The sequence below is a fragment of the Populus trichocarpa genome, chromosome 7 (assembly GCF_000002775.5).
Source record: "Populus trichocarpa isolate Nisqually-1 chromosome 7, P.trichocarpa_v4.1, whole genome shotgun sequence".
NCBI lineage: Eukaryota > Viridiplantae > Streptophyta > Magnoliopsida > Malpighiales > Salicaceae > Populus > Populus trichocarpa.
Genome location: NC_037291.2, coordinates 9,473,126 through 9,498,503, shown reverse-complemented (window position 1 = coordinate 9,498,503; position 25,378 = coordinate 9,473,126). Strand labels below are relative to the sequence as shown.

Below are 25,378 nucleotides of genomic sequence, written 5' to 3'. Positions count from 1 at the left end.
AACTCCTTGAAAATTAATTGAAAAGGTTGCCAATGAACCAAATCTCTGTGCACTCCCAATTACAAAAATGGAGAAAGTGTAGTTCAATTATACCAAAAGTGAAATGTAGTGGTAGAAATAAACTTGTTGAGGTCCAAAATGTGCAAGAAATTTCTATTTAGAAGAAAATCTAAAATATTATATAAATACTAAAATATTAATTTGTCCATTAAATAATATCATATATATTATTTTAAAATAATTTTAAAAATTTATTCAATCAAGTCTCTACTTGATTTTTCTAGGTATAGAATTGTAATTCTATGTATAAATTACACTCTAGTCTTCAATTTCTAAAACTTATTTGCAGTCAAGTCATACTTGATTAATCATCATATTTTAATTTCTGACCAATGGTTCTTATGTGTGTGACCCATTAAGTTCCCTAATAAGTTGACACAAATATAAATCACAATCCTAAATGAAATAGGATTAAATAAACTAAATAAATTAATTTATTATCAATTCAATAATTGATTGATTTATATTTAAAGATCAAGTACAATGTCTAGCAACCTGTCATAATTCTCCAAATATTAGGAAAATCATAAGTAGTTTGACTTAACCTTTCGGTAACTAGTTTTTCAGTGTAATTATTATCCTTTCATCAATAATGTTTCAATTTAAACTTTATAATATGGAGTGTGTCTACTATGTCAAATCATGTTTGTTCTTAACACTATAGTCATTGATTCTTTTAAATAATATGTGAAACTCTTTACAAATCTCATTTCATCTTACGCAAGGATTTACAATCAATACTATTTAAGAACAAATGAAATTTTTTTCCTAATTCACCAAGGGTGATGAATCCTCTCTTGATTACTTAAATACCTTTATATAGTTCATGTTATACCTAAAAACTGTCAATTTGTTGCCCTTGATTAAGACAACGTGTAACAGGATCAAAATATAACATTTTTTATATAAGATAACTTAGTGATCTTAAGTCTAAGAATCACTTACACAACCATCACGTGAGCCTTTTTATAAACATAATTGATCTCTCCATATGGAATTCTCATACGAGTTAATTCAGTGAACATATCATCTGACAAGCATTTACATATTAGCTCTAGGTATCCCTCATACCTCAGTTTATAAGAATAGTTTCTTCCTTTCACAAAAGAAAGAACATAATATGTATTAAACTAAACATATCTAATTAATATCTAGTCTTAATAGAGTATTGACCAGAAACATTTTAGGAACAATGCTTTGATGCAATAAGAATTACATAATTATAACAATTTTATAAATTTTTTTTGCTAAACATTTTTGTCCCAAGAACTTTATCTTTACTCTAGATTCATTGATCAAATATGTAATTCATTAATAAAATACTTAATCAATATTAAAGATAAATAAACCTTTATTATTAAATTAAATATATTTACATGATCAATATTAATGCCCCGTGTAACCAACTAATTAGTTACAATGCGCGTGTATATATATATATATATATACACACACACACACACACACACTAACACTTTGTTGTACTGATACCCTATATTAACTTATTGATCAACAACTAGAGGTTCATTTAGGATTTATTGAGCATAACATTTTATTCACAGTGCATGATGACATGGTTTGCCTTTGGGAAATAGTTTTTGTGCTGCGTAATCTGTGATATGGCTAATAACAATAACTAAATCCATGATTAGTAGGAGGTTTGTGCAATTTATTATTGCTGCTTGTTTGTTTCCTGAGGTTTTTTTTTTTTTTTTTATCTAGCCTTAGCTGGTCGATCGTTGCATGACTCCTTATTCACCCCTAGTAATATATCCTCATTAACAAGCATTCTTGAGTTTGTCATTATATTGACTTGTTAAGCAACAACTATCGCTAGTCCAATTAAGATTTATTGAGCTTAAAGCGAGCAAAACACTCGATTGACATGAAGTAATAACAGGTACCCCAATAGATTGTTTGGTGGAATTACATATCGATGTTTTTCTTGGACAAGCCCTTCACTTTCCTATCTCGCATGCAAGTCTGCAACCTTCTGCATGCATTTTATGCAGTATCGACTTGATAATAAAGCTGTTAAGCAAAAGGAATTTTGGAGTTAATATCCATTGATTAGAGTTTTTTAATTATATGAAGAAATGAATTCTAAATTTATAAATGTCTAGATCACCACACTACAGTAATTTGTTCACTGCTATAAGGCTACTGCAAATCTTGACTATGAATGACCTGCAAAACAAGATGGAGAAAGAAACGCTGCATCCTAAAACCTAGTAATGAAACATTGCAGGGATTCGGCCACCATCTATTTTTTTAACACAACATTTGTCTGTGCATTTTGCCGGCGCTATGTGCCTGTTATGAAGTATGAAAGTTAATCAGATTGCAAGCTGATGTCAAGATCCTATGGTAGAAGAAAAGAAGGACTGACATTTGAGAGGAGCCTTCCAGCATAGCCAAGGAGTTTTCCTAGGATCCATTGGTTCTAGACAGTGTGTGTGTGTGTGTGTGTGTGTGTGTGTGTGTGTTTGCTGAACCCAGTTGAAGAAAAGGAAATTAACTGACACCAAGATCATGTCGTAGGAGGACTGTCATGGTAAGAAGAGAAAAGCCTAATATGAATGAGAAGAGCCTGTCATTTAGCCAAGATGATTGCCTGAAGCCAGAAAAAGGTTCTGAGCATATGCAGCCTAAATTTGAAACATCTTTCAAGGGCTAACGAGCAAGTCATCCTTGGCTAGAAAACAGCACTCTTATCTTCATATTTGACCACTCTTCTTCTCGTATATCTGCAATGCAAATACCTAGTGTTTGAAGCCTATTTATAGCTGAAATGAATAATCGTATTCAATGAAGGTTGCAAATACAATATCTCATCATAATTCACTTGCATTTTGCCTCCTCATAGACATCTATTCTCTGATCCTTCTTTATTTATGTCAACCTCTTAATTCCCATGATGGAATATATTCCTTCCACTGCTCTGGCCGACTATGCTACATTTTACTCAAATTTCTTAAACTGTAGTTTCTCTGGAGAAGGAATAGCCTTCAAGGCTTTAACTGGATAATATCAATAGGCACATTGGCTAGGGATTTTGCTATGAATCAAATTACCAGACCCTTTAAAGGCTATTTCAAACATTTGGCTGTCACAACCAAAATTTTCTCTGCTTGACTGGGCCTCTCATTGATACTTGGAGGCACATTTCATCGTTTTCGATTTGGCTTCCAGTGTGACGATTTCTATTACTAAATTGAGCCTTATTCAAATTTAATGATTTCCAAAGATTAATGTATGAATTCTCTTGAAAACCAACCATTATTCAATATGGACTCCTAGGTTGAATTTAGACGCAATGGTTTAGTTGGGAATTTAGTGGATGGAGAAAAAGAATATTTGGCTACCTTTAATTTGTGAGTGCAATGAATTCTGAGCTTTCCCAGTTATGCCTGCAAGCAAGTGGAGCTAACGTTGCTTTCAATCTTTTTTACGTTTTCATGTATGCAGAGCCTCTAAACTTGCATTGATTAGAGGTTTTCTCTTCTCTCAAAGAATTGGAACAAAATCTAATAAAATTGAACGTGAATTTGGACACTTGAAGTCTAGAAGGGTTAAGATTCCATTTCCAAATGGATGAGCAGCTCTCTCTTTCTGCATCTAGCTAAGAGTCCTTTTCAGTCCCTGACCCATATTCAGTATTCTGTATACACAAATGCAAAGCCCAGGAAAAGGAAATTGCTCCAAGCTCTGCCAGCACTTGACTATTATATGTGTCTTCAAGAGTTTTTGCAAAGCCCAGGAGGGCTGACCCCTCCTCTCTCTCTCTCTCTCTCTAATCTTTGTTTCTAGCATGCAATTGTGTCCATGGTGTAATTATGCCCTACTTTTGTCCTTTGTCATGTGAACTCATGCAAATCTCTGTGAATGTGATTATGCCCGATTTATTGAGCTTGATCTTATAAGAATCTTCACTTCAATAAACTATACATTTATTGTTTCATCATTCATGCTTGACAAGATATGAATGTATTGGATAGAGTGCATAATAACCAAGCATTCCAACCATTTGTCTTCAGTACCGGATGGATTGAATAACATGTCGACCGACTATCAATAATTTTGTATAATAGTTTCTTTCCCTTTTTGTATCAATAATTGTTTGCTAAAGTTTGATAGTGTACGATTGCTTCACTTCATTGTAGTATAGAATTTAATTCTAGATTAACAATCTTCTATGAATTGTTTAGATGAATAATTTGAATTGATTTTTTAACTATTGATCACATCATATCTAAATAAAATTTCAATAGTAATACTGAACGGTGTAACTCAACTTATTAAACTTTAAGTTTGCTTTCTAGATGTTATTAGTTCGAGTGTTATAAATCCCAGTACTACTGGAGGTAACGTACTTTAGGGCTCGTGGGATTAGTTGAGGTGCGCGCAAGTTGGCCCGGACACCCAAGTTAATAAAAAAAAATTTCAATAGTATTAGACATGATGTGGGATGACAACATAGTATACATATTGATAAAAATTTAAGAAAAATTTAGTGCAAGTTAAATATTGTTGACGATATTGGTGTTGGTATTGATAGTGATATTAATATTCAGAATATCATTAATAATCTTTAAGATAATAATGATCTTGTTGAATAACAAAAAAAAATTAAAGCAATAATATTAGTTTTAATTTTAGTTTACATAATACATCAACTTGTTGATTGTTAATTAAGAAATTTTATTAACATAATTATACTATAAGAGATTTTTAAGTTATATTATACATAAATTTTTACTTGAACTAAATATTTTAAAATAGTTCAACTTTTATATTATTTATTTTACTTTTATCTTAACTATATAATACTATTATTTACCATTTAGCTCAAATTATCTATATAATTAATTAAAAAACACTTATGTATAATTTTACAGTTTATATTATATTTTCATGTCGTTATGAACAAGCAATTAAGAAGATACACGTGGCTTCCCAAGTTCCCAAGGAATCTGGCATGAAAAAGAAGGGAAAAAACCCGTAAGAAAGCCCCAGCTTGTTCCAGAGCCTTCTGGTCACTGTATTGAAAATTAAAACAAGGAAGCCCAAATCACCACCATGCATCATAATCTTCTTGCATTTAGCCTTTGGTATTTTTCTTTCCTGATAAACCTCTCAGCCTTTTAGCTTTCAAAGGTTGGGTGGAAATGTCGTACTTGCTACCACACTTGCACTCTGGATGGGCAGTGGATCAAGCCATCTTAGCGGAGGAGGAACGTGTGGTCATCATCAGATTCGGTCATGACTGGGATGACACCTGCATGCAGGTGCCTAACCCTCCTCTCTCAGCTTCTTCTTCCTTCTTTCCTGTTTTGATATTTTTTAAGACTACAAATATAGTCATATTATGTAATGGCAAATTGGATCATGGAATGTGAGAAAAATAAAATCTGATTTGAATTAAGTAAAATCTATTTTTAGTAGAATAGGAGGAGAAAAGATTCAAACTAGGAAAGTTTAACCTTTTTGTTCTCTTGCTTCCGTGCATTTTCTCTCCGAGACTCGGACCAAACACAATAAACAACATAGAAGAGACCCGGTTTATGGGCTTTGGTCTACTTCCTAAGTAAGGTCAGTTCTTGCTAGTTGGGCCCAAGTAGACTTGAAAGCTGCAGTCTTATTGGTCACGCGTGTGAGTACAGTGAACGCGCACGGAGAAAAATCTCCATAAGAATCACGGACTATTTCGTTTTAATTCAATCGAAGATAGCGTAGAAAATTCTAGTCCGAGAGAGAGAGAGAGAGAGAGAGAGAGATGTCGTACCTGCTACCTCACTTGCACTCAGGATGGGCTGTAGACCAGGCGATTCTAGCTGAAGAAGAGCGATTGGTAGTCATTCGATTTGGTCATGATTGGGATGAGACTTGTATGCAGGTTTACAACAAATTCCCAACTTTTTTTTATAAATATATTTCTGTGGTTTTTGGGACTTTTAGTGGGTTTTGTGAATGGATTTGTCATAAAATTGCATAATTATGGTGCGTTTGAGAATCCCTCATTTTTTTAAGCCCTAATATTTGTTTTTGTGTTTTGGTGTTTGGTAAAATCATGTTCTTTTTGTGTTTTCGGGTGTTATTAGTGGGTTTCTCGCATATGTGGTGGGTTTCCCGCATGTGGGTATTTTTCTTTGTTTTGTGATGTCCCATGATTTTGGATTTATATTTCTAGTTGGGTTTGGTTTCAATTAAGCTCAAATAGTGAAATTTAGCTGTTGAGTTTATGGGGGAAAATTAGGAAAAGTTTGGAAAATTGATCAATAAAAGGTATTACTCTGGATTTTGGTTCATTCTGAGTATGTGTAAAGGGAGACTTTATTTTAGCAGTGTGCGACTTTCTATTATTACTCGGAATTTTGGTTCATTTTGAGTCTGTGTAAAGGGAGACCCTGTTTTTAGCAGTGTATGCTAACTGTTTGTGAATGCTTGGGTGCATTTTAATGAGTGTTTTTTTATTTTGATATGTAACTTTAAGCTAATTTGACTCATGAGACGCTGCTGAATTGCTAATTTGCTGATTTACATCTTAATAAAATTGGATTCCTACGTGTAGTTTAGAAAGAAAATGTCTTTATAAGTGTGTGAATGTTTGCAATCCTAGATGTTTGATTAATGACTCTAATCTTGTGAACCACCTTAATTATAGAATGCTTTTGGACTATTGAACAATATGTTATTTGAAGATTTTCATTTTATTTTTAGTATTATCATTTTTTTGTGGTTTTTGTTAAATTTGTAGTTTCTGTGAAGGCCATTGAGGTTGTTTGAGACACATTGAAAAAAAATGTTTTGAATTTGAATGTTATATTGATGGCAAAAACTGGGTTCATAGTAGATCTTGTGTTTTATCTCGTGAAAGTGTAACTGGGTTCATAGTAGATCCTGTGTTTTATCCCGTTAAAGTGCAAGTGGGAATTAAATTTGTTGATCCTTGTTAACCTTCAGTTGGAGAAAGTTAGTAAAAGCATTTCCAGTCTTATTGCCCTCCCCTTTTAAACTTTGTTCTTGCCTTACATTTGTTTAGCAACAGTCTACAATTTTGAACTGTTTACAAAAATCTAATTGTCGTTGGCTCTTCCATTCCTTTCTACAATACCCGAGACTAAGTGGAGAATGCATGTCATTGTATGCCCTCTAGATTCTTGTTTGCAAATTACCTTGTTGGTTTATTATTGTCTCGACTTTTTAACCTTAATTAAAAAGAGCTTGCTTCTTGACTGGTGCTTTTGGATTGGTTTGGTTCTGAACCTCTGTTAAATGTACCTTTCCCATTTGACTGTTTTTAGGTGTTTCATTTGTGTGGAAGTGTGTAATGAATTTAGAATCAACAGATACTTGTTGCAGATGTCCTAGTGAATGTGGTATTGTGCAAAGTGAGAAGTTTTGCCTATGTGGAATCTCAGTTGTTAGAGGTTACCATGCCCCGGTTGGTCATTATGAATGATTAAAGATATACCTTTTATGAAAGGATCTCAGTGATTCTAGCCCCAACTTTTTTATAGTTCTGTAGGTTGACAACACTTGCTTGTAACTGCTTCCACTATATATATATATAGTGCTTCTGGATGTTGAAATTTGATGATGTTGAGTTAGTTAAGTTGTTTTCTTTATTGGGGAGATAGCATTTCCAGTTATTGCCTCATTAAACATTTTCATCTCTTCTTTTTCAGATGGACGAAGTGTTGGCATCAGTAGCAGAAACGATAAAGAATTTTGCTGTGATATACCTGGTGGACATCACAGAGGTTCCTGATTTTAACACAATGTATGAGTTGTATGATCCATCTACTGTCATGTTCTTCTTCAGGAACAAGCATATTATGATTGATCTTGGAACTGGTAATAACAACAAGATCAACTGGGCTCTCAAAGACAAGCAGGAATTCATTGACATTGTTGAGACTGTCTACCGGGGGGCAAGGAAGGGTCGTGGTCTTGTCATTGCTCCGAAAGACTACTCCACAAAGTACCGCTACTAGGTACTTTTGCTAATTGTTTGAACTGTAGGAGATTGCCTTGAAAACATCATGCTTGTGTCAAACTTGTCTTTTAGAACAAAAGGGGGGGTGCCCTGGTTAATTCAAAATCTCATGTTGTAATACTGGTTGGTGTGGATAACCAGTTCCATGCTTTGGACATTTAAGACGCATTGAACTCGGCAACTATTCTAGAATTGAAACAGCATTCATACATGTTTTGTAATAGTTGTTTCTGTCTCTGGTAATTGTCAGTATGTAGTACACGCGCACACACACACACGGGTCATCATGTATGAAAATGCAATTGAGCAGTCGACGATGAGCTTCCACAGCGTGTGATTCACAGGTGTCAAGAAAGTGTTGATGGAAGGACAGTGCTCAAGAGATAAGAAAGCAATAACCTTGAATGCACAACAATAATGAATTTTGCATTTTATGTTTCCAGAAGTTCTGTTATTTTGTTGGAGTTATTTACAAATAGTCGAGAAATCTAACAAACCTGTCCCCCAAAAGAGGAGACTTGACTTTAATAGAAATTGGTAAGACAGTATATGAGAGGGCATGTTCCACATCTCTTCCATGAACTGATTATTGCAAATGTTTTCTGAGCCAAAAACTGCTGTGTCCACTTTCTGTGCTGAACCTCACGGAGTGTTTATTGGTTTGTCTGCGTAGCCTGAGTTCTGAATCCCTCGAAGACAATAATAAAAATAATACAAATCTCTGATTCAGTGTCAGTAACCTGAGCCAAATCCGAGAATCTAGATTATGATTAGAGTTTGCTTTATCTACAAAGAGAATACTTGAGCTTCAAAACTTGATGAGGAAAAAGAAAGACAATGGTTGGAGGTTAGGCTTCTCTCCAGCTTGTGGGCCGGTTCATATTCGTCTTGCTTTGTTGTGGACTGTGTAGTTAGATAGCTTTTATTTTTTTATTAATCAGTCGACTTGCTAAAAGCAACATCCTGATTAATCCTTACACTATTGAGGGTAGATGCCACGACTATTGTAATACATAGATTCCAGTACTGCACGAATATATAATGGAGAACTTGTTATTCCATGCTGAAGCAGAAGGATTAATTTCAACATTCCCAGATCCTATGGGATTTTTTTTGATAAGTTATTAGTGTTTGGACAGATAAGATAGGACACACTCTGCATTCTGTAAAAGCAAACATGCTGATGGAAAAGTATTTCAACCGGAAGAACGGAATTGAAGATTCATGTAATTATGTTAAGAAATCTTGATGATTTTAAGCGGTTGAGAGGATGGAGTCACTGAATTAGTTGGTTTTTGGAGGAAAGTGAGTGGATTTATTGGATTGTGGAGATGAGTTTCAGTAAGTTTTTTATTTATTAGTTACTATCTATTGAAGAAGGTGGTGGTGGAGACGATGAGAGGTTCTTGACAGTAACAATAGTTTTGGTGGCAAAGTTGGTGAAGGTAACAAATGGGAGAGGAGAATTTTAATTAAATCACCAAATGCAATCTCTCCCTCCCTCCCTCCCTCCCTCCCTCCCTCTCTTTCTCTCTTATTGTTTTGCTATGCAGAATTGCACCAGCATATGTTTTATATATCTTCTTGGGGATGAACCATTCAAATTGTTTCCTCTTATCAGCAATTCTGAAGAGACATTGTGTAGCAGCAAACAGGGAATGCTCTCAATAAGTAAACTACAAGATAAATCTAGGAATTGCAAGGTGTGGTTATGAACCTGCAGACATTTTTGCCGCTTTGCTAGTTCAGGTTAAATTTGCGTTATTAGAAATGTCAAGGTGAGCGATTTTGAAACCATTACGTGAGATGATGAAGGACTCGATCTTTGTTAAGTTACGAAGAGAATTCCCCAGCAAACAAATTATCAGAGAGATCTAAATGTTTGAGAGAAGTGAAGTGATGTTACTGATGAATCTTGCATCAATCAGTTGGTTGTGAGAAATCTTCAGCACAGCAAATGACTGAGTTTTGCAAAGGCACCTTGGCATATCTCCTTTTAATTTATTTCGTGAAAGATCCAACAAGTGAGGAGTAGGCATGTTCCCCCAGCAAATCTTGGAACTATCTTGAATACGTGTGTGTTGGAATTCAATAAAAAAAAGACAAAATAAATAAATTACCTGAGTAAATCCTGGTTAACCTGTTAAACTTGAGTTGTAAGATCAGAATAATCGTATAAAAAAATTAAAACAAATTATAAAACTTTATTTCCAATCAACTCAATATTAAAGGATACAATTGAAAAAAATTAAGTCAATAAGATTAACCCGCGATTCAAGTCATGAAACCATAATGATCACATAAAAAGCAAATAAAAAACAATTATGAATTGGAATCCCTAATCAAACTAGTATTGAATAATAAAATTAAAAAAAAATAACTCGAGTTAATTCATATTAGCTTTCTAGAAACGTGTTAAGTGCATCGATAACTCCATAAAAAAATAAAATTAATTATGAAAATTAATTTCAATAATTAACATAAAATTAAATGATATTAAATCATAAAACTAAAAATATATTCAATTAAAAAAATAACAAAACAACCTTTTTACTTTAACTCCTTTTCCTTTAACTCTCTAATTTCCATAATTATTTGTTGGGGTCATACAAAGAACATATTGCTCTTTTTAATTGTCTATTTACGTATATATCAGATCCATAGCAATGAATTTTACATCAAGTCCATTTCAAAGTACGAAGTATTACTCTACTTTGGTACTTCTACCTCTTGCGAATTGCTTCAACTACTCCTATAATTGATAAACCAATCAAATACCATGTAATCCCAGCTAATGTAACTTGTAACCAAGAGCTATTTACAATCTCCAATGCAAACGAACCACCGACATGCTCATTCAATCTACCAACCGTCCCTTCTCCTACTTGCAAATGTATTATAACAGCTGCAATTATTGCAGGCACCATTGGTATTTCCCATCTTATGGGATTTGTTTGCCTTTTCTCTTCTCCCCTATTATCTTTCTCAAGCTTCTTTGGTTCTTTAGCATGTGAAGTCTCTGGGGTGGCGCTAGAGCTAGAACTATTGACTGAGGCGGGAAGAAACTGAGTTGATGGAGTCCAATACTCATCATAATATAAGGAACTTGATGGGGTTTGACGAAAGGGCCTTGTGTTCTCTCTTGCTTTCTTTCTTGCTGCAGCAGCCTCCCGAATCTTGTTGATATTTGGCTGAGGAGATTTTCTGACGATCCTTGCCAGCTTTTGACAGGATTCTGGTGAGTCTGATCTTCCTTTTGGTGATTGCCAGTAAAGCCAATTTGAGATTGATCTAATTGCTTGGAAAGCTGATATTCTTGCTTCTCTTTGCAGGTCAGATTCCTGAAATGAAAAATATTCTATGGTTAATCATGTTATAGTTGATGTCAATTGCCATCGGTTCATAACTAATGTTTATTATCCTAATGGTGTGATCAAGTTACCATGGAGTTCTGAGGGTTGGCTTTGTTCATGGCATCAACAAATCTGTTTTGGAATTTTTTCACATCTATGAAAATGTTTGAGACACGCCCTCCGGCTGTATTGCCTCCACCAACTCGTACGCTGCCTCGAGGCTGCTTGGACATCAGGAACTCTAGTGCTGCCAAGTCTGACCTCTCCACAGTCCTGCATTTGTCTCAGGAAAATTAAAAACAAAATGAATTTATTTTGTTATAACTGTCTTGTGTCTCTAGCAGCAGAAATCAATGTATTCAGCTATTTGAAAGATTTATGATCTTTACGAGATGCAATCGACAGGACATGCGTCTATTGCAGCTTGGATTTTGTGCTCAGGGTCAGCCCATTGTGCAACAACTCTTGCTCTTCCGTAAAGTGATTCGATAGCAAACGTTTTCTCTGCAATCAAGGCACATTTTAAGCAACCAACACACTTCACTTCATCGACAAAAACCGCTCTTTGTTCACTTTCTGAGCCAAACCATACTGAATATATTGGTTTGCCAGAGTAGCCACGAAGTTCTGCCATCTTTGCCTGTTCCTGTACAGCAAATGAACAAGAAAATCAAATAAAGAGATATTCTCACATCTAGGCAAAACACAAGAATCTAAAATTGCATTACACTTTGCTTCATCCTCCTAAAGAATGACTCAATCATGTCCTGCTACAAACTTGGTTCGTAATTAAATTGACCGTAATTTAAGAAATTTGACTAGAATTTCTCTTTAACAAGTGCTTCATGATAAAACAAATGGGGTGGTCTTGTAGCTATGGTGACTTAATAATGTTAGAGCTTGAGATTAATTATGTACATAATCGGGCCAGGATAAGAACTCAAAAAAGTTCATCATGTTAGAAATCCTCAAAAAAGTTCATTTGGGTTGCACTAACAAGCAAGCCCTAAGACATCAAAAACCTATCGGGCCAAGATAAGAACTCATTAGCCATGGTTGGGCCACAACTCTCGACATGCACGTTTAAAATCTGTTCATATTTTATCGTTTCTATGTCGATGATAGACCACAGAAACACAACACATCCACGGTCGGAAAATTCAACCTTAGTTTCTCTAATGTATGGATAATAACAAACTGACCTTATCGTAAGCCAAACGTGAATTTGGATCAGACAAAAGTGAATAAGCTTCGTTGAGTATAATAGCCATGTCATGTCCTGCTGGCCCTGCTATGTCAGGGTGACATCTTTTTTGCAAAGTCCTGTAAGCTGTTTTTATCTGTGAATGATCGCTTGAGCTATCTATACCTAGAAGATCATAGAGATCAAAGTCTGTGATTGATGAATAAGAAGACGATGACGATGATGATGAAGTAGCCCTACATGTCAAAGAATAGTTACATGTTTTCCTAGACGACGTCGGAGGGAAGGAAGTGAAGGTTTTTGGGGTTAAGATTCTGGTTGTCATTGAAGCAAATGGCGTGTATAAAGAAGGCAGGCAACCAGCAGGCATTTTGTTCTCCTCACACAAAAGATAACAAATGGTGGGGGGGAAGGAGGTTGTAGATTTGTAGCTTCTATTGGTTCTTTGGAACTAGATATTTTAGGCAGGAGGTTCATGACATGAGATATTTCTTTAAAAATGATTGTCTCGTGCAAAAATTCAATTCACTGAAATAAAAGTGAAAATCCTCCTTTTAAAGGAGACGACGACTAGTTATTTTTGTTCACAATAAAATATATGTTAGATACTTAATCCAAAAGCTGAAAAGAAAAACAAATTATGTGGTATTGTTATTTTTGGGAAAAGGATTGAGAAAAAAAGTACCGCTGTTGAATCAAAAAAATTTTGAACCTAAATAAATATTTAGTCCCGGAGAGGTGTTGTTATTAAATCCAACTTAGTGGATTAACTATAAAAACTCCCAATTAAATTTTTATCTAGTTAAAGTTTCAAATTAAATTGTATGAGTGTTGTTTTAACGTGATTTAATTGACTTGATGAGTCTAAAGAATACTTAGACGATTAATAAAAAACATGATTTGGATTTAAAATTTAATTTCAAGATAATATCTTTTTATATTGAGATGATGACATATTAGATCTACCCGAGTTTTGAGACTTAACTTGTTAAACTCGCAACTCGGATCATGAAGTAGTTCTTTTAAGTTATTTTTTATTTAATGATATGATAACAAAAATAGATACTCGCAAAATTGAGCATCAATCAAATATCAAGATATTTGTTTGAAAATACGATAACCTTATAGAAAATAAAAACAAATTATGAATACTAATTCAAAATCAATCACATATTGAAGGATAAGATTAAAAAAAAAAGAGCAAAAAAGGATTCAATCGCAAGAAAGAAAATTAGAAGATGATAATTTGATATTGTTATTAAACTCTATCCAACAAGTCAACCTTAAAATCATTTAACCTAACTTCTTATCTAATTCGGGTTTAAAATTAACCCACATATAAGTTGACTCTAAGTAACTCAGTTGACTTGGTGAGTCTAAAAATTATCTAGACAATCAATAAAGATATGATTTGACTTTAAAACAATTTTAATATAACATTTATTTCTTTTAATGTTAAGATGATGATATATTAGATCACCTCAGGCTTTGCAATTAACATACAAAACCTGCAACCTGGATTATGAACTCCATATGGTTTAAAAATTTTATTTTTTTATTATTTTTTATTTAATGATATGATAACAAAAATAGATATTTGCAAAAATTTAGCATCAACCAAATATCAGGATATTTGTTTAAAATTGCGATAACCTTATAAAAAGCAAACCAAAACAAATTATAATGACCAATTCAAAATCAATAAAATGTTGAAGAAAGAAATTTTTTTGAAAGTTAGAATTAAAAAAATAAAAAAAAAAGTTATTTAAAAGAAAAACTTAAGGTGTTTCATTGTTCATATAAACAGTGAAGTACCATAAACTTGTTTAATTATTTTAGTAGAGTAGTAGTAACTAGTTTACACGATCGCGCTACATTACAGGTTGAATTTTTAAAAAATTAATATAAAAAAATGTTTAGGGCACATAGAATTATTTGACATTGTTTTTAAACTTATCACAATAAGTTAACTTTGAAACCTTTCAACCCAACTTTTTACCTAACTCGAATTTAAAATTAAATCGTATAAAGGTTGTCTTGATATAATCCAGTTGACTTGGTAGATTTAAAAAGAACCTAAACAATCGGTAATAAATATGGTTTGACTTTAAATATAAATCAATATGATTTTTTGTTAATATTAAGATAATGATATATCAACTTAGGTTTCGTAGCGTAACCCGTCAAATTTATGATTTGGTTGATGGACTACATTGGGTTTAAGAACTTTATTTTTTAAAATTATTTTTTACTTAATTATACTATAACAAAAAAAAGATGCTCGTGAAATTAAGTATAAACTAGGTATTAAATTAAATTTATTTGAGATTACGATAATTTCACAAAAAATAAACTAAAATAAACTAAAAAAATTTAGAAAAAAATTTAAAATAAGATAAATATTGAAGAATAAAATTTTAAATAATAAAAAATAAATAAAGAAAAAAAGAAAGAAGAAAATATTAAAAAAAGCCCCACCTCCTTGACTTATACGATCAGAGGTACGTTAAGAAAGCCAAGACGTGCAAGGAAATAGTTGTTGTCAATTTTGTACAAAAGTATGTTGCAAATTTGTCAAAGTCTCCTCGTACCAGGTGGCGCATATATATATATATATATATATATATATATATATATATATATTGAATGCTCATTAAGATTTGCTATTATCATGTCTAATTTCACTTCAATCCAAATTAAAAAAAAAAAGGTCCAAAAAAAATATAAAACCCTAAAAATTATTTTATTGTTAAAACGAATAATTAGAGTTTTTCATATTTTTTACGTCCGAATGCATTTTCACAGCCTCTTTTTCTTACAATCATTAGTTTAAATGTCTGGAACAGCCTACATGCATTGATTCTAAAGATTTTTAGCATTGAATCCATTGATTATATAGTGAAAAATAATGAAATTGTGATAAAATTAACTTTTCTAAGTTTTTGTTTTTGTATTATAATCTGATTTTTCATGAGTATTTATTTTTGAGTTATATTTGAGTGCTTGCTTCTTCTTTTTTGTATTTTTTAGGTGTTTTTGTATTGTACTTTACTTATAGAAAATAAAAAATATAATTTTCAATTTATAGAGAAACTTGAAAACCCTATAAATAGAAAAATATCAAATTTTCACTTAAATAATATCACATATATTGTTTTAAGTTAATTTTAGAAATTTATTTAATCAAACACTTACTTGATTGTTTCTATATCTAAAATTATAATTCCCTGTATTACTTATATTTTAATTCTTAATTTTTAAAATTTATTTACAATTAAGTCAGACTTGATTAATCATTCCATTTTAATTCATGACTAATGGTTCTAATATGTGTGACTCATTAGGTTTCCTAATATGTTGGCCCAAATATAAATCATATTCCTAAATAAAATAAGATTAAATTAATTTAACAAATTAATTTATTATCAATTCAACAATTGATTGATTTATGTTTGAAGATAAAGTACAAACAATGTCTAGCAACCTGTTATGATCCCCCAAATATAAGGAAAGTCATAACTGATTTGACTTAACCTTTAAGTGACTAGTTTCTCAATGCAATTATTATCTTTTCATCAACAACGTTCTGATTTAGTTTGTCAAATCATTATATTCTCAACATCATAGTCATTGATTATTTGAATAAGATTTGAAATTCTTTTCAAATCTCATTTCACCTTACGTAAGGATTTACAATCAATACTATTCGAGAACAGATGAAATATTTTTTCTAATTCATTTAGGGTGATGAATCTTCTATTGATTATTTAAATACAAATATATTTCATGTTATACCTAACATCTGCCTATTTGGTACCTTAACTTGATTAGGACAATGTGTAGTATGATCAAAATATAATACTCCTTATATAAGATGACTTAGTGATTTCAAGTCTAAGGATCACTGACACAACCGTCATGTGAGCTTTTTTATAAACACAAGTGATCTCTCTATATAGATCACTACTAGAAAATTGATAAATACAAATGGAAATAGCGAGGGAATATTTTCGTCGGTAAATTTCTGATGAATTTTACCGACGGATATATTCCCTCGGTATATACCGAGGGAATTATAGTGGAAAATAAATAATTAAAAAAAAAAGCAAAAAAATGATGACGTGTCATTTTTTACCAACAAAATTACCGATGTAATAAATTCTCTCGGGAAAACCGTCGGTAAACTGTGAGCACTGTTCATCTTGTCAATTACAAAGGGAATCACCGACGGAAAATTCCGTTGGTATTTTACAGAGAGCTCTGGAACTATTCACTTCTCAATTGCACTGTTAATTACTGTTCTTTACAAACAAAATCACCGACGGATTGAAAAGTGGTCGATGTTATTTGGCAGTTTTCTGAGAAATTTAGATTAAATTAAAAATTTTAATTAAATATTACAGACGGAATCACCGACGGATTGAAAAATCGTCGGTGATATTTGACGGTTTCTGAAATTTTTTTATTAAATTAAAATTTTAAATTAAATATTATAGACGGAATCACCGACGAAATGATTAAAAATATTAATATTTAATTATCCGTCTATAAAACGCTCTAATAAAAAGCCTAGAATCCCTAATTTCACAACAAACTCGTCTCATTTCTTCTTCTTCTTCTTCTTCTTCCCCATATGTAAAAAACATCAATATCCATTTCTTTTTCTTCTCTTCTCTCCTCAATTACTTCTCTTCTCCTCCATGCTTAGGTATGTCTTCTTCTCCGTTCTTTTTTTTTTCTTCTCAGTTATTTTTTAATTAGTATACTTTACAAATTTGTTTTTTTTTTTTTTGCTCTTTTTAACTTCACTTGCAACTACATTAAGGTAAGATTTTTGTTAAGATTTTCATAATTAAAAATCTTCTTAAATCAAATGGGTTTAACAAACTTGTCAGATCCAAGATACTTGGACTTGGCAGTCAATTAAGTCTAAGGTAACGTGGGTGTGGCCAACATGCCAGACCCAAGATACTTGGACTTGACAGTTTGTCAAGTTTAAGGTAACGTGGGTCTGGTCAACATGCCAGACTCAAGGCATTTGGACTTGGCAGTCCATCAAGTCCAACACCCAAGTCCAAGGTAACATAGGTTTGGCCAACATGCCGGACCTAAGGCACTTGGACTTGGTAGTCAGCCAAGTTCAAGGTAACATGAGTTTGACAAACATGTCATACTCAAGGTTCTTGGACTTGGCAGTCAGTGAAGTTCAAGGTAACGTGAGTCTGAACTTGAATTTGGAAGTTAACCAAGTATAAAGTAACATGGGTCTAGCAAACATGTTAGACTTGAAGAACTTGGATATTACCAAATTCTAAGGCTTTATGCTTGATCCCAGACAATAATCTATAATATAAGTGTTAAAGACATAATAAATTGCCATATCTCTTCATCTAAATAATTATTCATACTAAGGTAATGATTTCCCTATACTTATAGGTGTATATAAGGTCTTTTAAGAGACTTATCATACTTATTATCTCATTAATGATATGTAAGAGATATTTTTTTTTATTAATATCATCGAAATTAAAGGACTATCTAGCTTTTCCTTTTTATAAAAACGACAAGGTTCAGACTTCAGAGGGTATAAATACCCCCTAAACCATTCAAGTAAAAGGTTCATAACTTCTTATCTCTTAAGATAAAAATACTTCGATTTTATAACATTAACAAACTTAAGACTCTAGAACAAACATCTTTGTTCATGAAATTTAAGGCACTTTTAAGTTATTTAATACCTTTTTCATAAAGATATTAACTTTATCATCGGAGGGTTTTTGAGTCCCCTGATTGAGACTATTTTTATAAGTATCCAAAACTTCTATGAAGTTTTTTAAATTAAAAAGAAGAAGTCCAAGTATGTGAACATATTAATTAACCATTATCCCAAACACTAAATAACATTTTATTTATATATCTTGAATTTTAGAAAATCATTAGATTAAGTTGGTCCATTGAGAACTCTTGAGTCTGTTCCTATGGAGTGTTTATGGAAATATATGGTCATGATAGGGTGAAGACATCACATTATATCAATGATTATCTCTTCTAGCATCTAAATAGTAAGAAAACCTAACTCTTATGAGCTTTTGACATGAGAGCGCTCATGAGTATATAAACTGGATTAACTTATGGTTTTGTTATTTTGAAATGTCTTAAAGGGCAATATATAAGCCCCATTTATTAAGTAGTGTCTAGTGGTATTCATGTTTCAATTGTGTTGGATGAGGTTAGGAGTCTTATCTTCTTTGTGATGATGGGTTTAATCTTGTAAGATTCACCTCTCAGAAACGCTTTAGTCTTGTTTGATAGATTATTGTGAGGGTTTATTCTTGATGGGCTGTGAGGATTTATGAAGAACTTGGAAAGCTACGAGCTAGTGTGACCATAACACAATTCTTTTACCTAAAAAAGCTGAAAAGGCAGGCCTTCTAAGCCCACCAAGTTCCTTGAGAAGGCTTAGTACTACCAATAGTAGTTGGAGTCTTTAGTTTAGTCTTCTTTCTTTCTATATTTGTTCCCTCCTCTATATTTGTAATTTGTTTTTTATATGCTTGAGGTGGTAATGTGTTTTTGTGTTTTGAAGGATTTATTCATGTCCATGGGATTCTCTCTTCACACTCTGTCATGTACAACATCTTCTCCACTTTGGAATATCAATTATATTTCTAATGTTTAAGATTTGCCCTTCTCAATCAATGTTCAACGACAGTGTGTTTGGTATTGTGGTAGCTTTTGTGGTTGTAGTTTGAAAAAATTTGTTTTTATAAAAAGTACTTTTGGTTGAGGTTGGTTTTGTATTTATATATATTTGGTAAAACTGTGATTGAAATTGAGGTTGAACAAAAAGTAGTTTAATGTATTTGATTAAGAATGCTTTTCAAATTGAGGTTATAATATAATTAAAAATGATATATATTAATATTGATGGTTTTTAATTTAAATATTGTAGATTTAACTGCTATTATTACATCATGAAATAAATAATACTTATATTAAATATTTTTTATTGTTCCATTAAACTATCTACAATTCCATTATGTACGAAATCCATCCGACAAGGACTACAGTTTCCTTGGTTTCTTAAGCGCGCAACAACATCAGGTAAAATATTATAAGGAACAAAATTGGGATTGCGATCAAATTCTTCAAATGCTACGTCATCAAGCGATCTCCTTCTAATTTATGTAGTGTCATTGAATAATGTTAAACACTAGTTTTTTGAATAAAACACAATTAAAAATAAAAATAAAAATAAAAATTGATTTTTTTAACTGGGTCGCACCCGATTCAATGCATTTAGCTTTGGACCGGACCCGGTCCGACCGGAATAGTGGAGAGTCTCCACTATTCACGTGAACAGTGGAGAGTGAATTTTCACTCTCCTCTGTGTGGAGACAAAGAGGAGAACACGGGCACGGGCACGAAACAATTGTAAATTAGTTTTCACAAATTGAGGTTTGAACTTAATTTTCAAGTGAGATCCACATAAAAAAAAAATTGTGGTTAGCATTAACCAACCACTTTAAATCACGCTTAAGTTGTTGAGCAATAAGTAATGTTTACAAATTATAAGCATGGATATTATACAAAGCAATGGGTGATCAGGTCTATGATAGAAAGAATTTTCCCATCTTTAAAGCTAGAGAAGTAGATTTTTGATAAATAAAAGAAAAACAAACCTTTAGGATGAGAAAAATATATTTGTGTCTGTTAAAACACAAAGAATGTGTTGGAAAACAAGCTAATTTGAACATGATTTCTATTTTGTCATTTTTCTCCGAATATAATATGAACACGTTTTTTAATTTTCTGAGTTGAAGAAATGAGCATGTATTCTCATTAAAGAGAAGAAAACTAAAAAGGAAAATTGTTTTCTATTGCTAAACAAGGTTTTGGCTTCCCAGAAGCATTTTGACGCTATGGACTTTGATTAGACAGGTTGCCTCAAGGATTGTTTAAGAATGCGCATGTTCTTTGTCTCAATCTCCACTCCGCTCTAACTTAAAATCTCATAGAAAAAGAACTTGCCAGTAGTAACATTTTAAATACAATTACAACATCTGTGTGCAAATAGGACAGACAGTGAGCATAAACACTTCATAGTAGCAATGCAACCCAGATTAAACAGCCTAGAAACTAGTTACTGTCTTGAAGGATCAGTCCACCTGCTCTAGAGCACCTAGGATTTCCCTTATTACCGCCATCAACATCAAGCTTCATTCACTCCCGTGGAGGATATTTACATCCAATCCAACCCACTTGTTTGACTTTGCTACAAGATTCACCATCTCTATCATTGGCACACTTTATATTTGCTACTAGACTCTTCATCGTGTTTATAGGACAAATATGAACCATAAAATCAGCAACAAATATTCTTTGATTTCTAAACTTCCATGAGTACCAAGAAAATGTATGCATATACCATGGTTTAACAGGCGAGTTCCAAACACTAGTAGCAACAGGAAAGTCTCCTTGAAAGTGCATCGTGTTCTCTATTTCCCCCAAGCAAAGGTGATAGTTGTAGGATGATAGTCTGTTTTGTGAAATGTAAAGGCATAGCCTTTGTTCATTGAATCAGAGGTTATATATACAGCAGAGACAATGCTGCAGAGTTTCAACCAAATACAACAATTAGAGTTCTATACTATAACAACCTTATCACTTGTATAGGTCCTCTTCTTCAGGTGATTAGTTAGTGTTTGTTTCAGACTTTGACACTTGTTTACATGCCCCCTCAAGATGGACGGGGTCAATTAGTCCAATCTTGTCTTTAAGAACCCAGAACTGTGATCGGGGAAGGGATTTCATCAGCGCATCAGCTAGCTGATCATTTGAAGAGACATGGGACACTCGTAGAGCACCAGATTGAACCCTTTGTCGATTGAAGTGAAAATCAATAGCAACGTGTTTCATTCTTGAGTGAAACACAAGATTAGAACTCAGCTGGGTGGCACCAATATTGTCACAATAAATGACTGGAGTATGACTCACTGGAAAGTGTAGTTCGGATAGTAAAGAGCAGACCCAACTAATTTTAGCTGTTGTGTCTGCAACTACTCTATATTCAGCTTCAGTGGATAAGCATGTTGTGGTTTGCTGCTTTTTGGAGGACCAGGAGATGGGATTCCGACCAAGATAGATTACTTAGGAGCTGGTGGAGGATAAATCTTCCTTGTTTCCCCCCTAGTCTGTATCAGAAAAGACATGGACTGAATAGGGAGAATGACAATGAAGAAGCAGACAGTGGTGGACAGTGCCAAGTAAATAACAAAGGAGGCGTTTCACCAATTTCCAGTGGACATCGGTGGGCTGGTGCATGAATTGAGAGAGTTTGTTTACAGCAAAACAAACATCGGGCCGAGTGAGAGAGAGATACTGAAGGCTGCCTAATATTGCACGGTAGTGTGTAGGATCAACCAGAGAAGCACCCATGTCTAAGCTCAGTTTACAGCCAGGAGGCAGAGGAGTAAACGTAGGTTTTGCATGGGCCATATTGGTTCAGTGGAGAAGATCCATAATGTACCGTTGCTGAGAGAGAAGCATACCACCAGCGGGATGAGGTTGGACTTCAACCCCCAGAAAATATGTCAGAGGACCCAGGTCTTTTAAGGAGAATCGAGCTGCTAAACAGTGAATGAATTTATTATCTGCATTTTCATTATCCCCTATAACAATGATGTCGTCCACATAAACCAACAAATAAATGAGGTGAGAGTTCTGATGGAAGATGAAAAGAGATGTATCGGCCAAGGAATTAGAAAAACCCGAAGTATGTAGAAAGTTGTGTAGTTCATGATACCAAGCATGAGGTGTCTGCTTCAAGCCATAGATGGCTTTTCTAAGTTTACAGACAAACTCAGGTTTGTCCGGATCATGAAACCCTGGAGGTTGGGCCATGTAGACATCTTCAGCCAGGGTGCCTTGAAGAAATACATTGTTAATGTCAAGTTGGCGAAGTTTCCATCCTTTGCTGACAGCAATGCTGAGAACCAGACGGACTATCGTAGGTTTCACCACGGGACTGAATGTCTCATGATAGTCCAGGCCAGGGCGCTGATGAAACCCTTTGGCCACGAGTCTGACTTTGTAACGAGTCACTGTGCCATCTGAGTTGCGTTTGATCCTGAAAATCCACTTATAGCCAACCAAGTTAGAACCACAAACAGGGGGGACTAAAGTCCAAGTTCCATTCCGTAACAGAGCACTAAACTCCTCATGCATGGCAGATCGCCAATTTGGATCTTTGATGGCCTGTGCAAGGGTAGTGGGTTCTTTTAGGTGAGTGTTTAGTGTGGTAGTGAATGTGAGTTTTTGAATGGATTTGTGAATGTTGTTTTTGGAACGGGTTGTCATAGGGTGGCAAGGGAGAGGTTCTGACAGTGTGGGTATTGATGGTGCTGGAGTTGGGGAGGCCGGGTTAGGGATAGGAGTGGTGGAAGAATCCAGGGAAGAGGTTGGAGTGAGAGTTCGCGCATCAGGTGCAGCCGCAGAAGAGTGTGTAGAAGATGTAGAGGTGGACGATGGGATGGTGATAGCTGGTGGAATCCACATGTCAACTGCGGTTGATTGGCTTTGTGACTCCTGTTTATGTAAAGAATGAGATGGAAAAATATTCTCGATGAAAGACACATGTCTAGACACAATGATTTTAGAGGACTCGGGTTCAAAACATAAATAAGCACTTTGGGTTAAAGAATATCCGAGGAAAATGCATGGTTTGGATCGGGGGTCTAATTTATAAGCAGTGTATGGGCGAAGCCAAGGATAACATAAACATCCAAAACTACGAAGTTTTTCATAATTCGAGGCATGTTGAAAAATAATTGCATAAGGTGAAAGATTTTGTAATGTAGTAGTAGGCATGCGATTAATAAGATAGACCGCTGTAGCAAAAGTGTAAAACAAAAAAATACATGGTAAAGATGCATGAGTTAAAAGTGAGAGGCTTGTGTCTACAATATGTCTATGACGGCGTTCAGCAAAGCCATTGTGTTCAGAAGTGTGTGGGGGGCTTGTCAGATGAGATATTCCATGCATAACAAAGAATTTTGTTAAGGCAATATATTCACCCTCATTATCAGAATACAGAGTCACAATTTTCTCTTTGAAATAATTTTCCATGATTGCTTTAAAGCAAATGAAGGTGTTTTTGACGTCAGATTTTTTCTTTAGCGGATAAAACCATATGTATTTAATGAAGTGATCCACAAAAATAACATAGTACTTAAAACCATCAACAGAAAAAAGAGGTGAGGTCCATACATCAGAGAATATTATTTCAAGAGGTTTATGAGAATTCAAAGTAGAGACAGAAAAAGGTAGCTTGTGACTCTTATTACATTGACACGCATTGCAGACAAAATCTGTGAATACTGAAGACGAATTTAAATTATGCATAGTCAAAATTGTTTTTAAAACAGAAAGAGCTGGATGACCTAATCGAGAATGCCAATTTATAGCAGTGAGTCTTAGACTTGAAAAAGCATGAGGGGTGACAACGCACGACCATTCGTACACACCTTTTTTAGTTGTACCCTTTGCGCGAATTTCCCCCGTCAACAAATCTTTCACAAGAAAACACCAGGGTAAGAATTCAACAGAGACATTATTATCAATGCAAAATTGATATATTGAGAGTAAATTGCGTTTATTATCAGGCACACATAATATATTGGTAAGTTTAAAGGAGTGAGTGGATGATTGAAATTCAGAGGAGCCCAAGTGTGTAATTCTTAAACTTTTACCGTCCCCTATCATAACATCATCTGTGCCAGTGTAAGGCAAGTGATGAGCCAAGTTTTGGAGATCTGCCGTGATGTGATGGGAAGCCCCACTGTCCAAGAGCCATGGAGAAGGACTTGGGGAATTAGTCTCTGCAAGATTAGCCTGCGGTTGCCACGGAGAGGGGCTGGAAGTTTGGTTGTTGAGGGGAACAAGACAGAATGAGGGACACTTTTTCGCTGTGTGACCTTGAATGCTACATATTTGACAATACCCCAGATATGGCCTTGGTTGAAATCGGTTGTTGGTGGTTGTGTTGTGAGTGGCCATAGCCTGTCCTGTGTAGCGGTGTTGTTGGTTAGCAGAGGAGCGCCAATTTCCACCCGAGGTGTTGGATGTGGATCGACCAGCATTGGTGAAGGGATACCTGCCGCTAGTGCGATTGAAGAGATGCGCAGTGGGGGGAAAATTAACAGCCTTGGTAGTTGTCTGGAGTGAGGCTTCAAACATCAATAGTTTTTCATGAAGTTCATCAAAGCTAATGGCTTTCTCCCTGGCTTGCACCGCTCTTACCAATTCTTTGTAGTCATCTCCTAGTTCTTCTAGGATTTTGTCCATCAGATCTTCATTGTCTACAGGTGCCCCTAGGACTGCAAGTTCATCAGCTCTAGCCTTGACTGATTGCAGGAAGTCTGTAATGCTGAGTGTGCCTTTGGTCAGCGATTTTAGATTGGCTTTTACCTGTTTGATGCGACCCCGTGACGGAGTGGCATATGTGGCTGCAAGGATATTCCATGCTTCGCGAGCTGTTGTGGCTCGAGCAATAAATGGAATAATTGTTGGTGTAATGGATCCTATGATTGCGTTCAAAATTAGCTGGTCTTGACGTATCCAGGTGTGATACTCTTGATTTAAGGTTTGAGTGGTGGTATTGTCTGTGGTGGTGGTAAGATATTGTGATGGGCATGGCTTGGTGCCGTCTATGTAGCCTTGCAGGTCATAGCCAATGAAGAGTGTCTGAAACTAAAGTCACCA

General features: G+C 34.2%; 2 protein-coding genes across 2 annotated transcripts; one reads left to right on the top strand and one right to left on the bottom strand.

Moving 5' to 3' along the window:
- Positions 1-5,770: 5,770 nt before the first annotated feature.
- On the top strand, positions 5,771-8,282 carry LOC7456307 (thioredoxin-like protein YLS8). Its single transcript, XM_002310036.3, has 2 exons — positions 5,771-5,956; positions 7,749-8,282. The coding sequence occupies exons 1-2, from the start codon at positions 5,837-5,839 to the stop codon at positions 8,055-8,057; spliced, it is 429 nt and encodes a 142-aa protein (XP_002310072.1). The 5' UTR covers positions 5,771-5,836; the 3' UTR covers positions 8,058-8,282.
- A 2,384-nt stretch (positions 8,283-10,666) lies between these two features.
- Positions 10,667-13,101, bottom strand: LOC7456308 (chaperone protein dnaJ C76, chloroplastic). Its single transcript, XM_002310612.4, has 4 exons — positions 12,615-13,101; positions 11,802-12,058; positions 11,502-11,685; positions 10,667-11,400 (listed from the first exon to the last, which is right to left on the bottom strand). Exons 1-4 carry the CDS (start codon positions 12,984-12,986, stop codon positions 10,783-10,785), a joined length of 1,431 nt encoding a protein of 476 aa, XP_002310648.3. The 5' UTR covers positions 12,987-13,101; the 3' UTR covers positions 10,667-10,782.
- Between the last annotated feature and the right edge of the window lie 12,277 nt (positions 13,102-25,378).

What these genes read in the sequence shown, in the direction of transcription:
- LOC7456308 (XM_002310612.4), bottom strand. Translation starts at nt 12,986, where the DNA reads ATGCCTGCTGGTTGCCTGCCTTCTTTATACACGCCATTTGCTTCAATG. An exon ending in CACGTTTGGCTTACGATAAG is followed by an intron (nt 12,059 to 12,614) that starts GTCAGTTTGTTA and finishes TTTGCTGTACAG; the next exon opens with GAACAGGCAAAGATGGCAGA. An exon ending in CCAACCCTCAGAACTCCATG is followed by an intron (nt 11,401 to 11,501) that starts GTAACTTGATCA and finishes TTTTCATTTCAG; the next exon opens with GAATCTGACCTGCAAAGAGA.
- LOC7456307 (XM_002310036.3), top strand. Translation starts at nt 5,837, where the DNA reads ATGTCGTACCTGCTACCTCACTTGCACTCAGGATGGGCTGTAGACCAG. An exon ending in GGGATGAGACTTGTATGCAG is followed by an intron (nt 5,957 to 7,748) that starts GTTTACAACAAA and finishes CTTCTTTTTCAG; the next exon opens with ATGGACGAAGTGTTGGCATC.